General features: G+C 35.9%; 1 protein-coding gene across 3 annotated transcripts in view; it reads right to left on the reverse strand.

Annotated features, from left to right (window-relative positions):
• Positions 1–19,488, reverse strand: part of dlgap2a (discs, large homolog-associated protein 2a) — a 156,809-nt gene that overhangs the window by 67,623 nt on the left and 69,698 nt on the right. For 2 of the 3 annotated variants that reach the window (XM_082143082.1, XM_082143083.1), the window contains one exon: positions 10,133–10,165. The exons of the other annotated variant lie outside the window; for it this stretch is intronic. In XM_082143082.1, the coding sequence (XP_081999208.1) occupies positions 10,133–10,165 (33 nt within the window). The remainder of the gene's footprint in view (positions 1–10,132; positions 10,166–19,488) is intronic. 3 annotated transcript variants of the gene reach the window in all.

Consider the following 19,488-nt stretch of genomic DNA (forward strand, 5'->3'; position numbering starts at 1 on the left):
AAAATATATTTGCTTAAGCTATGTCGTTTATAGCATTTATTTTGTCCAGAAAAACAAAAACAAAATTGATGTATGGTAATAGGTCTTGCGGAATACTAGTACAAAAAAGTACCACAAATGTAAAATAGCCTGATAATATTATGCACATTTCGGCACCTGACTACATTGTGCTGCTATTTAGCACAGTTCTGCAGTTCAGACAGTGTGACATAAAGCATGAAAGCTAAGGTAACATTTAGGGGTGTAATAATGCATTAATGGATCGAAGCAGTACATTTAACAAGCCAGTCCTATTAAGAACATAAATGTAAATGTGTTGTCAATTCAAACGAACAAAAAAAAATTCCGTTTAGCAGTTTTAAAAAAGTAAATAATGTGCTCAAAACAAGAGGTCAGAGTGGCTGCAGTGCATTACATATACCTTTTTCAGCGAAGAGAGACTTTCAGTGACATTTTACAGAGGTGACTTTGCTTCTACTCAGCTCTGTTTTGCACCTTTAATGATCTGTGAATGTTCTCTACCGCTACTGAATTCACATCCCTATTCCAGAGATACTCCAATCTTCTCATTTTCATTCTCTTTGTGTAATGCATGGGAACTTTCTGACTTTAAAACTGCAGGAAATGAATGCAAGTTGCACATAAGGTGAACCTACAATACAATATTACATACTTTGTGTACTGTATGCACATTGAACAATATTAAAATTGATATTCAAACACATCTCTCTCTCTGACCTTACACAGTCATGCTGTGACATTCATGCATCAATGCAGATATTAAGGACTATTCTAAACAAACAGAAAGAAATGTAAGCGATCACACCTTCTCATCATATATTGTTTTGATGGTAGCAACAGCATTTATCAGGTGCATCTAAACTCTATATATCATGTTATATTTCATATACTGCACTCACTTTGCATACTATAATATCTATACATTTCAGATTTTCTGCATGTAATTTGCCAAACATTCCTTCAAATCTTTTAAATAAATCCATTATTCATATTTTTACTCATTGTCTACTTGATTTTACATGGATCAGTAAGACTGCTCAACAGGAGTGCAGAGATTGAGAGATTTCCCAGAGACAAAGCACTATGCAGTTAAAAGCTGGTACAGAACATAAACCTCTTAAATAGATTAGTAAAAGTCAAGGTTTGCTGTAAAAGCTATAAAACTGGCCTATAAGACAAAACTCACTCTATGAGCACATGAGTTTATGGTCAGATGTATCCCTGAACTTGATTTTAGTCCCCAGTTGGTATTTGGCAGACATCTTGTCCATCTCCCCTCTAATCAATGTAAATGGATTTTTAAAATTAAAAATCTATGCTGCCCAATTCAGTGTGAGTTGATGTATCTCCCCACAGAGGGACTGTGCATTAGTGCATAATACCATTACAGACAGCTGTGGGGCAAGAAAAGACTGGTGGGACTTGCTTAGATATCATGTGAGGACAGGGCAGAAACCAGACCACTATCTGCCTCCTTATTACTGTCTGCATGATGACTAACGAGAATGCCAGATTTTATCCTCATCACTGGGGTTTATGGGGTTTCACAGAGTTATGACAAGACACTAATGTCCATTACTGCCTACTGTCCACTGAAGAACACTGGACATTTGACAGTCTACACTCTCAGAAAAAAAGGATCAGTTAGGTTCTATTGTATATACAAACCTATACATTTTAAAGAAGCCTTTATGGCAAAAAGGTTCTATTTAAGATTCTTTTTAATGTTTAATGGGTTATTTCAATCTTTTCTAGTGATAGCGTGTTTACAAGCTGTTTAATTCATAGAAATGAATTGAAACAAATTAATTAAAACTAAATCTGTAAAATCTGTCATAGGCCATGTATTAAAACAGTCACATGTTTCATTCCTGAATGAATAAATGTTTTTTGTACAAATCGCATGAGCCAATGATTTAAAGACTCACACATTATGGAATATGTAAGTTTCGCCGCTAGAGGTCGCTTATTCAAAACAATAACAAAGGTTTAGCTTGATGACGCCATGAATGAGCATGGAATCATGAACCTCCATTGTCAATAAAAAGCAATCTGACGGGACTCAAGGCAGAAATCATGTTCATGGATGAGCTAATGTATTCAAGTTTTATTACCATACTGTTGTATGAAGTAGGACGGGCCGAGAGTGGAACTTGGCCGGTGGAGCGAATGCTAATGAGAGACACCTGCGTGACATGTCAGCCTCGAGTCCCATGGAGGAGCTCCAGAAGGATATAAGAAGGAATGATGGCAGTGAAGGGTCGAGAGAGGACCAGGTATGGGACATTTTACGTTGCTGTTTTTATTATGCTTATATGCCGTAGTTGTATGCTTTTGATATGTTGTTTATGTCTATTGCAATTAAAGTTATGTTTAATGTTTAATGCAGAATGCTGCCTCCTTCTTCCCTGAACTTGAACTTTGTTCCAGTTACGTTTGATCACTTAAATTCACATTATTTTAACTCATTCTAATGAAATAGCCACGAGTGCTGAAATACAGGTCAATTTATTAGACAAATTAAAATTGTGGGGTAACACAGCACTGTTTTACTTGGTCAAAAGAATAATACTAAAATACATTAGAGTGTGTTGAAAGTTATGTTATAACGTTACTCTGTGCATAAGCTCGGTGGCTGGTGGTATGATACACTTTTCGCACATTGCAGTAAGCTAGATCGATAGAATATCATATTAATAAAAGATGGATGACTTGTGTTGCTAATTGGGGTGCAGATCATTTTAAAATATATTGTACGGTGGAGAAAATGCGGTATTACTGTTACTAGCTCTTTTTGATTATGCCATGTTATCTTAGGCATGGTACATACATGTTACTCGCAGTAAATAAAAGAAAACAAGAGATTCAAACAATAAGACTAACCATGTTGCGCTAGTATATAACAATGATTAGATTTCTGTCGATAAAGGTATCCAAACAGTTACTTACCTGTCTAATAAAACACATAGGGCCCTATTTTAACGATCTGAAACGCAAGTATCAAACGGTAAACGCAAGTAACTTTGTGGGTGGATCTCGGGCGCTGTTGCTATTATACCGGCGGGATAAATGACTCTTGCACCTGACGCAAATCTAAAATGGGTTGGTCTGAAGTAGCTACATTACTCATAGGTGTGGTTTGGGTGTAACGTGCAATAAACCAATCACAGCGTCATCTCACATTCCCTTTAAAAGCAGGCGCACTTGTTCCATGGCGGATTACTATTATAACGACGGATTTGCCAGGCGCGTGCCAGGAGCAGTTCACAGCCGAGGAGACCGACATTCTCGTCAGGGCCATAAAAGACAGAGAAGTGACATTGTATGAGCATGGGAGAAACCCACCCAAATAAGCTTCGGTTAAACAGGCGTATAAAAATTTGGGTAAATGTGTAAGCTAGATTTATGCTTATTTTTTCAAATCTTCATGGACACCACAATTATTTCCCTCGTGTGGAATATTTTTTCTTGTAATTATGTATGGTTTGTAAAAATGGCAATTGCTGCGTCTGTGTAGATGAGAGAAGCAAAGTGTATGAGCGTTGTGCACACGCTACATTATGGCCAAGCATGCGCCCTTAAAATAGCATCTGAATAAAGAAGTTTTTCCTGGTCTGTGGCGGAATTGTTTTCTGAAACTGCAAAATAGCACCAGGGAATGTTTGCGCCGGAACACGCCGCCTCTTTTCGCTGAATCGCCCCCGGGAGCGGAAGTTCATTTCCTAATTTACCGACGTGCGTCTGTGGAGGGAAAAGTCCGCTGTGCATCGGGTGCAAAATAGGAATGATACTAAAGTCAATTGCGCTGGGTGCAAGATAGGGCCCATAATATATTAAAGCATCTCTGGTGTTTTAATGGTTTTTACGGAAGTAGGACTGGAAATTGAGGGAAACGCAGATCTGACGTCATTGACAAGCGACGCAATGACATGGGCCGTTACACTAGTTAAAATTGTGAATTTATCTGGATTTAAACATTGTTGGAAACATTTGTGATAATATAAGTACACAATTGAACAAAATACAGACCCCTTCCAAAAAATTTGAATATCATGGAAAAGTTTATTTCCATAATTCCATTAAAAACGTTAAACTTCCATAGATTATAGATTCAGGGCCCACAACTTAAACGATTTCAAGTATTTAGTTGTTTATTTGTACATAATTTGGGCTTCCAGCTCATTAAAACCCACGAAAACAGGATTTCAAAAAATTTGAATATTACATGAAATCACACAGTAATCACACAGTGATACCATGGTCATTGAACCAGGTTTTGGGTTATTTTGGCAGTGTGGGCAGGTGCAAATCCTGCTGGAAAATGACTGTATGTCCTTTTTTTAAAGACAGAAAAGTCCATATCGGGAAGAAGTTAGTGTCAAGTCTTGAGTGCCATCTTGTTTTCCTGCCAATAAATTCAATAAAGGGCCCTGTGGTTCACGCGCACAGAGAGTGTGAACCAGCTCTGGAGCTGGGTCAGGATAAAAACCTTGTTTACAGTGAAGACACACGTCTCCCCTGGCAACACAGCGGGCAAGAATTCTGCCAGCACAACAAAAAAGCAAAGTGATGAGACACTTAAAGATCTCATAAATTAAAAATAAGAAAAAAATAAGAGGAAAAGGGAATCTTTATGGCTTTAATTGAGCTCTCTCTCACACGCACACAAACCCACGAAGCCACACAACCCCTCCTTCTGCGTACTTGCTTCTCAATATTCTAAAATCACTCAAGCAGAAGGATCTGTGAAATCTAGTTGGACTCTTGTGAATCGATTTCAAACATGATGCTCAGTGAAGTGAATAAAAATTTTCCATACAGACATTAGCTGATGCTTCTCTCTCATACTGTATTTTATCACTGTCATGTAACAAAGGAAAACAATTTCCATCAGAGAACATTAAATAACTACAGCGAGAACCAGAAACATGTTCATTTGAATATTTAATTATTATGTAGCAGGTTTAATTTCCTTTCTGATTGCTCTCTGCAGTTTATCAGAAAGCACTCTGGTAACAGTAATGCTGAATGAACTACGATGAACTAACCTTGATCATTCAACAGCACAGCACTTCTAATGTTCAAGTTCACGTTCAAATTCAACAAGGTTATATACAAGAGAGTGTTCAGGAATGAGGGATGAAAATGTAATCAGAGTCTGTCGTTCTAATTGGATTGTGGTGTGCAATTTAATGCAGAAACAATAAAGTCATAGGCTCTGTATACTTTCGATTGATATTACTAAATAAATATGAAAATGTCTGTGGTGTTGTCAACTATAATGTTTTGACTACATAATGAGGCTGGGTTGGTTTATATTTGCTGCATAACTGGATGAACAAATGGCACAAAGAAAACGGATACAGTTTGACCCAGATTAAGGTTGGATCGATAGCAAAACATTGGCTGTGATACAATACCAGCCTTTGTATCGATACTAAATCGGTCAAGTGATAGCAAAGACAAATTATATTACAAATGTTAAAAAATTTCAAATAAATGCTGTTCTTTGAAACGTTTTATAAATCAAAGAATCCTAAAAAAAAGTACAGTATCGCAGTTTACACAAAAAGATTAGGCAGAAGACGCTTTTGTCACGATCCCCAGCTGGAGTTCCCTTGTTGTTTGCCTGTGTTTTGACCTTTGCCTGTTTTTTGGATTACAATTGTGCATTACCCTTTTAATAAATACTGCATTTGGATCCTCAACGCTTCTGTTTCAGAGAAGTATATGTCAGCTTTTCATCATTGATAATAAGAAATGTTTTTTTAAGCACTAAATCAGTATATCAGAATGATCTCTGAAGGACATTTTTCAGTAGCAATTTTCAGTAGCTATTTCTTCGCCATCACAGGAACAAATTTCATTTGATAAAATATATAAATAGAAAGTAGAAATGATAAATTGTATTAATATTCAATATTACTGTTTTTTTGATGAAGATGAACGAATGTCTTACGGGTTTGGAACGACATGAGGGTGAGTAATAATAGAATTTTCATTTTTGGGTGAAATAGGGCCTAAGCTATCCCTTTAACGTCAACCTTTATGCTTAATATGTGCCAATGCTCACCAGAATGTAAGATACAGTATAGAGCTAAATGTTAATACTGTTGACTGGTTTGTTCAGGAACCAAAATATGCAAAATTGTGATAACGTACTACTGAACATAGCACATACTTCTGCAGTTATAGATTTCTTCCAGCTGTTTAACTCTGACCAACGCAGGCTCTATGCCTCCAAAACGTCTCTGCTGCCACTTGGATAAAAAGCAGGTTTTGATGACTGTTTGGATTAAGATGTTGTTGCCTCTAGCTTGGCAAACTGTCATCCTGTATCTCATTCTCTATATGCTTTTAGAATAATTATCCAACTCTTCTTCAATATCATCTTTTACACTTTCCCTCCCTCTTTCTTGAGAGGCTGTTAAGGGCAAATATTCACAATATATGTATTATGACTTTATAGTAATGATATATAAAACTACAACATAACTTGACTACATTCATAACAAAACTACACATTAAAATGTTTTAGTAAAAATATAGGTAGGAAAATGCAATTTAAATGCAGTTTATTATCAGGTTTAATTATATTGGTGCCCTTTATTTAAAACCATATCAGGTCAACAAAAGAATTTATAAAATACTGATACATTTTCAATGGGGCCAAGCCCCATTTCCAACTCCGACACTGTATACTTTATTTACTGAGCTGAAGCCACATAATTTACTTGTAAATGGCTGTCCATGTTTCTTAGCAGTTTTTTTAAGTAAAAACACTTTGGTCACACTTTACAGTAGTTTAATTCTCACTATTAACTATTACTTTTGCCTCAATAAACTCCTCTTATTAATAGTCAGTAAGGGAGTTGTTAAGTTTAGGTGTCGGGTAAAATGTAGATGTAGAATATGGTCATGCAGAATAAGGAATTATGTGCTTAATTAGCAATAAACAGCCAATATGCATGCTAATAAGCAACTAGTGAGATTTGGACATTAAACTAAAGTGTAACCAAAACTTTTTCTTATTAGAAAATATTTTTTCAGTCTTTGTTGTTATGTCATATTATATAATTTTGCCTATTTTTGTAAAGAGCAAATGAAAAGGTGCATTACAAATAAAATGTATTACTATTATTATTATTAGCCAAATTATGGAAGTTTGCTTCCGCCACTGATTAAAAAATAAAAAAGGCCTGCATTGCTACCACAGAAACCGAAAATTCTCGGGCCAGCAGCATGTGTCCAAATTTCTATCTTAACCGTTCTATTTCATCAGAAATGATCTGAAAACAGGGCTTTAAGTGTAAAATACCGAACTTGTCCTTTAAGCTGGACTATGACACTATTTTCTTCTAGAAACAAACTTTGTTTGTAAAAAAAAAAAACTTTCACTGTAAAGCTGCTTTGAAACAATATGTATTGTAAAAAGCGCTTTTATCTCACAATTCAGACGTTTTTTCTCACAACTGGAAGTTTACATCTCGCAATTCTGACTTTTTTTTCTCACAACTGCATGATATAAACTTGCAATTGTGAGTTATAAAGCTAGCAATGGCAAGTTAATGTCAATGCGAAGTCAATTGCATGATAAGACCAGAGAAACAAGCGTGCAGCCATCTTTAGTATATTGTCAGTGAACTTCCGTTTTTGAGGTAGCTTTGTATTTCTATGGCATCGCTGAGGAATTAGCTGATGAAGTGGATTTACTTTTTGTAGAGTTAAGGAAAGTTATCAGGAGCACTGTAATGTTTGAAGAAGATGTCTTAACAAATATCAGTAGACCGGGAAGATTTTAAAATGAGCAGTTTATTTATTAATGCATAAGATTGCAGTGGAAATACAAACAAGTGCAGCGTTGAAAAGGGGCGGGGCTACATAAGGTCTGTACATAGATGAGAGTCACGAGACTGGACAAAACACAAAAGAAACAAGAATACTTAAATACAAGGAACAAACAAAGGGAACTAATAAGGACACAGCTGAACAGAATGACTAATTAAATGAGTAACCAAGGACACAAACTAGTGGCGGGAAACTGAGAACAAACGAGACAGGAAACTGATGAATGCAAACTAAAAGTGTAATGAATGTAAATTCCATGTCGCCTAAATTAAACTAACTGAACATTTGTTTAATAGCTAGTTTATATCTTGCGATCCTGACTTTCTTTCTCGCACTTGCGAATTTATCTCGCAATTCTGAGAATTATTATTATTATTATTATTTCAATTATGAGATTAAAAGTCTTTTCTTGTCTTAGAAAACCCGCGCTGTATGAACGGAACCAGACTGGACAACTATACAGTGGGAGTTTATGCTATGACGTTACTTTTTTACGCTGCACAAACACCGTGTGTTGCATATTTTCGTTAGCCTGGAAATCCAGACCTAAATTTAAAAGATTAATGGTCTGGCGTCGACTAATGAAAATCGCCCAGCTCGAGGGGCGGCACCAAGCATGCATTTGAAAATCTCTCTGCACGCAATTGGATAACACTACGACCAATCACAACAATAAACCCCATACGCTTAGCTACCAGCGGAGTTAACTGGTAGATTATACTCTTACCGTATCCGGTCGGCAAAACAGCAAAACGTCCTTCTTGCAAAGGAACGATTCAAGCGGCATCTTCTGTTCCTCTTTTAGATAAAAAGCCAAGTCTAACTCGCTCATTGTAGCGGGCAAAGCCGTTTCAAACAATTGGTATTCATCCATAGCCATCTTGCAATGTTTACTAATGACTTCGCCGTCACAGCGCTGTCGTCATCTGTTTAGCTCGCCTCTGGCCCGCCTATATCAGATAACCCGATGTGATTGGTGCAGCTCAGATCGAGGGGCATATTTAATGAGCATCATTACTCGACACCAGAGTAACTCGCTGAGCAAATTCAACTTGTGCTCTCGCGAGAACTCTGGATTACCAGGGTATTTTTTAATGTGTGATTTCGGTAACTTCCAGCGATGGCGAAATGAGCTGTGTGTCATCATAAGGTTTTAGATCCAGTTACTGTTATACACAGGAGCTGCTCCCGTCAGTTTTGTGTTCTACACACGACTCAAATGTTCTGTTCTCCACCCGGATATAAAAGCTGCTGTCGCTTCATGAAGATTTGACGGATGAACTTGGGGTAGGGCTGAACGATAATGGTTAAATCTTTACGGTCTGTCGGTTAAACTGATAATCATTATTTTGCTCACATTATAACCGCGATAGATCATATCATAGCCTATAGACCGCAAAGAACAAAATACTCGTTTTTTTCTCTTTCTTTTTGCCATTTTCATCTTTGAAATGGCTATAAGCACTGCAAACTGGTAAAACCTTTAAAAAGCTTATTCTCTCAAAAGCTAAAATGTGAGAAAGTGAAATGTTTTATATTAATTTCCAATAAACAACTTTTGCTATGTACCGTGATTCGTGATTCGAGAAGTGCATTAATTCACCATCCATGATCGAAAAAAGAAAACCATTAATCGTTTAAAAAAAAAAAATTTTTTAGCACTGTGTCTGATCTTACCAGATAAATATGTAGGCCTATGACAATGTATAGCAGATAAATCTGTGTGGAATATGGTGAGTAAAGAAATATTACTCTTAGTGAAGCCTAACACAGCAAAAGCATAATCACTGTCATGTTTCAACACCTCAATCACTAAAACAAATCCAGCACTAATTCACATTAAAACAACATGCAAAACACAAAGTCTGGATAAGGAACCTCAGGTCAGATCAAAGGGAAGCACAGGATGATATAAAAAAAATTGAAAAAGAAAGAAAGAAAGGAAAGTGATGAGTAAATGAAAGCAGATTAGCAGGTCTTCTGTTCAATTTGTTTGTGAATCAGTCACGTTAGCAGCGGTGAAGCAGAGAGAGACACAGCCTCGTTTCTACTGAAGCACAGCCAGCTGTGATGATGCAAGCAGCGAGGAATCACAACACAATTGACCGCCAGCGGCTCAGCATCATGATGAATTTAAGCATTTAAGCATAAAAAGTGCATGTGCTTTCTGAACTCCCCACCGTGCCATTAGAGCCCACAAACACAGTCTGGGTTAAGTGTTAACTACCACACACACAGTTCTGGAGATGAGGAACACACTCACCTTCGGTCTCACCACACAATGTGCACTGTGACTCTACAGAATAAAAAATAAAAAAAAGAGAGAGAGAGTGAACTTTGTGCAAACTCTTACATACCCAGAGTGATATGTTGATGGCATTATAGTGTGAGGACAATCTCCTTGTTGAACATTTAAAACCCTTAAAATGACATTTTTCATGATTGGGTGTCTTCGACTAGGCACTTTTAAAGTATCCAAGGGGTTGATTTATTTTTAGAGCTTGGTTTTAAATTTAAACCATTAGCAATATAGAGCACACTCGGAATCTGATATCATATCTTCATATAAATTAAATGCATAACCCAAATTACTGTATAAATAAATGCATATTTTTGAAGTTTTATGAATGTCCAAATATCATAAAAATATAAATGATTAAAACTATGATAATTTGAACAGTAAAATAATCACTTTTAATAAAAAAAATTAATTAGTAAGTTAGTGTGAGATTTGAGACCAAGTGAAGAAAATAAATATGTACGGTATAGTATATGCACATAACTGCATGCATATACTGTATTTCAGTGGACAAAATAAATAAAACTAGAGAGAGAAAATGTGTGTTTACCAAGACTGTTTTAAGTGCCCATAGCTGAAATAATAAACAAACACCCAATTATTCATACAGTAATTAAGCATTATTCCATTAAAAAATCAGTTAGTCTCTGCGTTAGGAAATCTCAGGATTTCCCTACTGTTAAATCAGTCTGCATTCTTAAATGTATTCTCTTACCAGTAAAGTATTTTGGTAAAATATTTTGTACTCCATAATCATTATATCTGTGGCCTCAATGTGCAAAATCACAAACAAATACTTTTGGGTTCAATTACAATCTACTTTCTGAACACTAAATACACAGGCTTACACACACAAACACATTTTTGCAGCTGAAATGCAAACAAAACATAACTAAAGCAAAACTCCAATATAAATGCATGCAATTTACAATATATCCAAATAACATTACAGTCTTTTCTTAAAAATGTTTAAGATTCTTAGCTAAATATATAAAATACTTTTTTTTTTTTTTTCAAGAAAACAACTCTATTCATCTGTAAAACATGGGCTCTTCAAAAGAGTATGCCATAAAAAATGTAACACTATACAAATTCTGTCATGTAGCCTCTCAATTAAATTAAAAAGAACCACTATAGTATAAAAGACCTTGCGGCGCTACAGCAGAGATTTAAATAGTCATTCTGCTGTGTTGAATGGATGATTCAGTGAGTATATGATTAGTATTCATTCTATAGTCTATTTAAGCCATATTCCCATGCCGTTAATTAAGAAACAACTGACATTTGTTCATAATCATGTTGAGAGATGTGAACAGGCAACAAACTCAACAGACCAATCTTCTCATCAAGTGACTTGTGTTTCTGGCAGACTCCAAATATATACAATCCAGTCCAAACGTCATAAATGATGCCTTAACTGGGGACATGATTTAGTATCATTCCAAACACAAATGCCCAAAAATTACTTTGGCCAATGCAGTGAAAATCCATTTATTCCTTTCTGGGCCTTTATTGGCATGATGACTGGAGCTTTTAATTCCTGAAGTTATTAAACTCCCTCTCTGAAAGTGAACCAATACAACCTCAGTCTATACAGTGACACCACATAGGGGTGAATTCAGGTTGATTGGGACACTTTTTCCCAGTCATCTCAATGGCAAAAAGTGTTCCACTCAACCTGACTTCACCCTATTTGCCGTGTTACTCCTCCACATTTTGAAAGAAGTTTAATTAGGACTTAACAGTAGCTAGAATTGGACGCCAAAATAACATGCGCGAACTGGCTTAGCGTTTCAGTTCATTCCACAATGAAGCATTCCATAATTAACACCAGTATTTGCATATTAGCCTTGTGAGCTCACACTCTCTGCTTTAGTTGGCGTAGTGTTATAAGTGGGAGTGTCAGTGGTGATAATTAGCTTTTCTGTTCTGGTCTTTTTTCACAGGCACACAGAGGCTTTTCTTTGGCTCTGTGAGGAGACGGAGTGTTAATGCCCGATTATATCATTATAGAACGATTCTAAATACTATTTTTTGTGAACTCCAAATCTCATTTGATGAGGTCATGAGAAACAAATTGATTAACATGAGCAGAATCATGTACAGAGATAAACGAGTCAGCCTATAGTTAATAGAGGTCAGTTCAAAGATGATCAGTGCAGATACAATATATTGACAAGCTTCCTGGCTTGTGTAAACACACAGAAACGCACATACGTACGCCTGTTACTCTATTTAGATTACTATTGATTTCAGTTTCTGCACTCCAAAATAATCCCTCTTGTGCTTGGCTAACTGCTCCTGCAGGAGCTGACAAAGCACTTCTGTACTTTCAGATAGCATCAGACTTTATGAAGACTGTTAGCACTCAGTCTATCATAAGCACTCTGCTTGTAAGAGCTCTCGTTCCCCAAGAGTAAAACAGATAACAACATACCAAGTGTGCAAAAGGATGAGAGAATATACAGCATTCAGACTAATAGCACGTGTATTAACGATTTTTTTTACTTTAATACTTTTTAGACAAAATATTGCCATTACCGTGTCAAATTTTGCTCTGGCAGCAATAAAAGTTCTAAACATAGCCACGGTGAAATTAACAGTCGCACATCAAACAGCACAGTGGTGTTTTGTTCCTGAATAAATCCATTCAGTGGCTGCGTCCAAAATCGCATACTCTCTTGAGTAAGTACTTGTTTTGTCATTACTTCACTACCACAAAAAAAAGTATGTTCTATATAGAAGGAATGTGTGTAGTATGAATGTACTGTAGTCTGGACATACAACATTCACCATGTTATCATTTTCATTTGAATCTTTTTGAATCTCGCCAGTAGTAGTAGGTCATCCGGGTATTTTTGCCTATTCTTTTATGAGGACTGTGAATACTTCTTTTGTCACATCGGCCTACTGTTTTTCGCCTACTAAAACAGTAGTAGGGAAGTATGCAATTTTTGGATGCACCCAGTGACTCTTGAATGAATCAGCGTTGTTGCATGAATCGGTTGAGTGAATAAGTCAACGACTCACTCATAACTTGTTTTGTTTCTGAATGAATCAAGTGTTTTGAACGTAACCTGCAGAAAGTCACTTACTGTAATCTACAGTGTTAATGTATCTAGTTATATGCCACCCTTTCTTTCATCTCACATGATCAATTAATTTAATCCCAAATTAATTAACCCTGTCTAGGTTTATTTCGCAATCATCAGCTGCATTATCCCTTACTGCAAAGTTTAAATTTTAAAGTACACCTGCATTTCTGCTCTAAGCTGCAGACTCGGAAGAACAAACATCTCATATTTACCTCAGTATTTCCTCTGGGGCAAAATATTCTAAATCAGCATGAAGACCCAACATTAAGGATCCCAGTGGTGCCATTATCTGCTACTAGTCTGCCAGAGTAAATCATTCAAGGCACCTGACAATACAGTTCGATTTCAGAAGACCCAGTGTTCAATAAGGCCAAGCTCAGTATGGGACTACATTTAGAAAAATCGAGAGAGCAGTTTTGATAAAGCTATCAACTAATTGACACAACAAGGGACATTCTGTCATATCATTACACCACTAGAGCTCCAGACAGAGGACTTGCCAGTTTCTTCAAGAGGGCGAAGCTGGAAAATCTGTACATCTGCTCTTAGCCTTTAACAGTGTTTTAACAGAGCTTATCTTTTTTTCCCATGCATGCAAAGTTATCTCTTTCATCGTTACTAAGCTGCTCTTAGCAGATTAACAGCTGAAAATTATGAATCTACTAATAAGCAAATTAGTTAAAAACCTTGTTTTTTGTGCATTCAAATGGTACTTTTTCAGATTTTTATGGCATAATTTTATCCTTAAGAAAATACTGTAAATACTGTATGTGTTTCTTCACAAACTTTGTCTCAGAGGTTGTTTTTTTGTTGTTGTTTTTTATTGTATAACATTTTAATAGGAATTTAATCAAATACATTTAATCAAATAAATTATAACTATTATTCAATATTTTTCTTTTTATCAAGCGTAGCGTCAGTTCTGGCAGGTCATGTTAGTCAAGCTCGCATCAGCTGACTCTCAGCTGATCCACGTCTACCTATAGGAATACGACGCCTATCACTGTATACATATACAAGCTCCTTCAGTATTATCAACAGCTACCGCGTTTCTCAGGAGCTAATTACCCTCCTCCATATTATGCAATTTTGTGTTTATTTAGGATATGTGTAATGTTAGCTATGCATTAGGAAGACAAAGCAACATGCCATTTTAATCCCCTTTTTTTATGTCATTAACATCACAGAAAGCTGTTAAACACAATACATCGTTTCAGTTACTCTATTTATTAACGCTCTAATAATACAACAGACCATAAACCAATGTAAAATAATCAAATAAATAAAAAACAGATAAAAAAATTATAACAAATGAGATAAACCACACAAAGAAAAACAAATGTGATGAAACAGGTGTGATAATAATGACACTGTGGTAACAATATTCATGACATTCCGGGAAAAAAGGACCAAAATAACAGATACATTAACATTGAAAACTAGAGAGATTGGGTAAAGTGTTGTGGCGAGCAGGACGAGGCCGTGAGAGAGACAAAATAAAGTATGAACCTCATCTCTTACACTAGAGCAAGACATGGGTTCTTGACTGGGCTGTTCCTCTTTTCCATTAACCATTTGCCTTAAAACAAGGTGCGACAAGTACAGAACAAAATCATTACCTCTCACAGAAGACAGAACTACTAAAGTTCTAAAATTGAGAAGTGTGAGCGTGTGTATTTTGAAAGTGTGAAGGAAGGGTGTTAGACTGTTGATTATTTTTTGTTCTTTTATATTTTTTTCCACGCTCTCAGAGGCACAGAACAGACTTGTCATAAATTAACATCCAGCATCTTAAAATAAACTTGGAAAGATCACATAATACACAGAAGAGCACACACAGACAGGAAAACAGTTATTGTTCCTCTGCATGTGACCTTTTGTGTACCCTGAATGTAAACATAATCAAGTGTTGTTATCTACCATACAGGTCTCATGCATTTGGGTATTTGAATTAGTTTAAAAGCTTCCAGCATTTACCCCAATCTCCATTTAATCTAATTTGAAGGGTATCCAGCAAAGTAAATGTTGTTTTAGATGATGCTGAAGATTCTCCACATTTCTTTAAAAGCTGTTTTGTAATGGACCTGTTTTCCATCAAACCTCTTTGATATTGTAACAAGCCTGAGATTGGCAGAAATGTAAATGCCTGAAAAGGAAAACATTAAAAATGCCTCTTACAAAAATGTATTGTCATAGTACCATTGTACATTGCACTCCTATACTTTAATGCCGACTGATTAATGATTGATTTAATATACCATGATATGCAAAGGTACTTCAAAAGAATACCATGGTACTGTATTATAGATGCATTAAAATGTCTGTGCCTTTAAACAGAATATGTTATCAGGTAAGTTGCTATAACATATCGACTTGAACTAACCTCCTTAGAAAAATTCTCTTTGATCGGTTGCCGTAATTATCATTATAGAAGCTGCATATAAACAAATATGCATACTTCTGTACCATATAGTAACTGATTACATGTAATCTGGGTTCCGTAATCAGATAAAAAAAAAAAAATAGTACTTGTAATTATATTACATTTTAAAATACTTGACTACAGTTACTTTTTTATTGATTGCATGATTACCTGTTATTCTTCTCACAAGATTCCCCCTACTACTTCTTTTTTATCTTTTAGATTTTCCTTTTTTTTTTAAGTCTACTACTTGTATGTGTTCAGAAGGTCTTCCAGGTTTGTGGAATTGCACACACAGACCAGCCACTAGTCATGTGTCTGTCACTAAAAACTGAGACCCACACAGTATTTGATCACTGGATTTACTGAAATCATTTCACTTTTAAGAAGTGTTTTCTTAACATTGCATATCTAATCAACTCCTGATGAACATATGAATTATCATTTGAGTTATCACTCTGTGAGTCATTTAACCTTGTATTGCTTTCTTTAGAAGGCTTTTGTATTTCAAACACTTTAAAATGTACAAATACATTTTTGTCAGCTGAACTTCTTTGACCTAATACATTTACTTGAAGTACCCCTGAGATTTTAATTGAATAAGTTAGGTCAATAATAATATTAAACCAATAAAAATGTGTAATGTAATGGATTGTTACTAAATACAATTTTTGTCACGTCATTTGGAATCAGTAACCGATTACAATGTGTATTCTACCCAGCACTGGCGAAAAACAGTATGTATAAATAGTAGTTTGTCCAAATTCACAGTATTCATAAAAAAGTATAGGCAAAAAGTACCCGGATTACGAAAAACAGTATATGCAAAAAGTAAGTATGTCCAAATTCACAGTATTCATAAAACAGTAAGCAAAACCCGTATTACCTACAACCTATACCTCTGAAGAGATTCTGCATTCAATGGAGAATACTGTCCAACTGAATGGCAGTGAAGCAACTGACGCTGTAGGCAATATAGTATTGTAATATTGCAAAAAATGTGATAATCCAAAAGAGTAAAATAAGCATATTTAGTGAGTGAGTTTCCCCCAAAAAAGCCAAACTTTAGAAAAAACATGAAACGTGTAATGTGTTAAGAAAAATCTAAATAATCAACAGAATATTCTTATTACATACACATTCGTGCCATACTGTATAGATCATAGTTAATAACAGTTGCAAATTAAGTACTTATTCAAAAGAAGTACCTCTTCAGAGAGAATGCGACTTCGGATGCAATTAAATAGAAAATGCCACTTGCATTTACATTATAAAAGAATCATGAAAATAGATAAATATAAAACTTAGGAGTAGACCGAAATGGATTGCTGTAATCAACACTTTTATCAATTAGTAACCTATATCAGCTGTAATCGTAATCTCGTTTATTTATTGATTAACCGTGCAGCCCTATTGTGTGGTGAGTAAATGAAGTGCAGCTGTAGTCCTGAGAAATTCTCTGAGCTTGGAGGACTGATGAAATTCTTCACGGATGAACACCCTCATGTATTATAAGAGAATCTTTCATGAAGCGTTTGTTCTGCGGCCTCTCCTTTCCACAGCCCTTAATGATGTTCTCTCACTGCACTCCTCCTCTCTTCTCTTCCTGTGGCCTTCCCTTTCTATCATTTTTCTCACTATCTCTATTTCACCCCTTTCTTCTTTACTTCCTTGCTCCCTCTCTCTTTCATTCTTTCTCTCTGTTTTCATGAATAGGCTCACTGAGGCGTCAAGTGCAGGACTAGGTCTGTACAGACCTCAAAGACAGGAAGAGAGAGATGACAGATGAGGAGGAGGAGAGTGAGAGAGTTTGGGTTGACATGAAGGGTCATTGCAGTGCTCTCCTCTGAACTGTGAACATTCAGTGCTGATGGCAATGACAAAGTGACATAGTTCATAATGCTATATGAACATCTGGAAAGGAGATTTCTTGTTTCGAGATTATTTCCAAACTGGCTCCTTGCATTTATCAGTCAATCAGTGGTGCTATTGTAAAGACATGAAGGAGAATTAATGACTAAATTATTTTAATGAGTCCAACAATATTATAATCCATTGTAATTAACGGCAAGTTAGGCTTTTTTTTTTATTGAAAACTGAAATCTCTATAAATTATTCCATAATTTGTATTTTTCTAAAAGGATAGTTCACCCAAAAATAAAAAATAAAGATATTTTGAAGAATGTTTCAACTGGAAGACAGTGGGATCCAAAACAACATTTTTGTCCATTGTATTGGAAGATTTTCCCCTAAATATTCTTTAGGGAAATTTTACATTTTACAAAAGATAGAAATGAAAACAGGCTTGAAATGACGCAAGAATGAGTAAATAATTGCAAAATTTTCAGTTTTGGGTGAATTATCCCTTTGACTCGGAATGATGGAGAATATCCTCTCATTGTTTACTCACCCTCATGTTGATTCTGAGAAATATACTGGCCGATCTTTTTAATGCAAAGGTATCCATGAGATATATTTTTTTAAATCAACTAACGTAAAAAAATTGAGTCAGATCTTTTCAATTAATCATTTGATCTGATTCACCAAACCAAGTTCTTGAGTTTGACTCAGTAACTCACTGCAATTTTGAAGTTAACAGCTCATCGTGGAACAACATGAGGGTGAATAAACGATGAAAGCATTTTCATTTTCAGATGAACTATCCATAAAAGTTTTCTAAAAGAAAAGAAAAACTTACTGTTTTTTATTTATTTGCCCCAAAAACGAAGTCAATTGCAAAACAAATACACCATTACATATAACGTAAAATAACATACTGTATGCTATCGATGGCTGGTACAAACCAACTTGATTATGATTCCCCAAAATATAGGCACTCTACTGACATCTAAATGTCACATGTAACCGACTGGGCTTAACTCGCAATGAGTCAAAGTGGTGAGTGAAAAGCCTAACAGATAATGACAATGAGGAATGCCATCTGTGCAGTGCCTCCTTGAGCTGCTGGTGTTGCATCAGATGTTCTTTACAGGTGAGACATTACTAACAGAATGTACAGCAAGAGCACAGCCTGGCAAATCAACTGCTGCCATGGATACAGGGACTTCTGCAATCTCAGACAGACAGTTAGCTAAGACTGGCGTTTATATGATTCCCTAGTATGGTTTCATTAGTAGAGAGAGACAGAGAGAGAGAGAGCAGATGTTTGTGCACAGTGAAATGTGACTTACTGTCAAACCTGCTATCAGTCTCTCATTCCCCCCTTAGTGTTCTGAGCTGGAGTTCTGGTCCAGTCACACACTCAGACAGCTGCAGGCGTGTGTGTGTGCCGGCTTAATGCCTGTCATTTATTTAATAAGTTGCTGGTGATTATGAGACAGGCCCGGGAGAAATCTGACAGGAACGAGGGTGCTGTTCTTCCCCGAACCCTAAAGTTACGGGAACACTCCAGAGGAATAAAGACACACATCTTCCTGCTCTGGACTCGTGTGTGCTTGTGACTGTGTGGTAGATATAAAATGAAACAGGGTGAAAAAGAAAATGAGAGAAAGATGGAAGGATGATTAGAAAATTGAGAGGTCTTATTCCCTTCCTGTTCCTGCAGTTATTACTTGTTAAGTAGCCATGTATATGTGGGATAATGCAGTCAGTCTGTCACTATTGCTAAATAAATTCATTCATGGTTATTTTTCATTATGATCGCTAAGATATATACTTTACTTGCTGTATACTGTATATACTGTACAACAAACAAATGCTGCTTTCACATACTTCATTTCTTTTCAATGGAATCAGAGGCATCTTATGATGACTCAAAATAACTTACTGTAGTAAAAAGGATT

The sequence above is a fragment of the Leuciscus leuciscus genome (assembly GCF_965113295.1).
Source record: "Leuciscus leuciscus genome assembly, chromosome: 17".
NCBI lineage: Eukaryota > Metazoa > Chordata > Actinopteri > Cypriniformes > Leuciscidae > Leuciscus > Leuciscus leuciscus.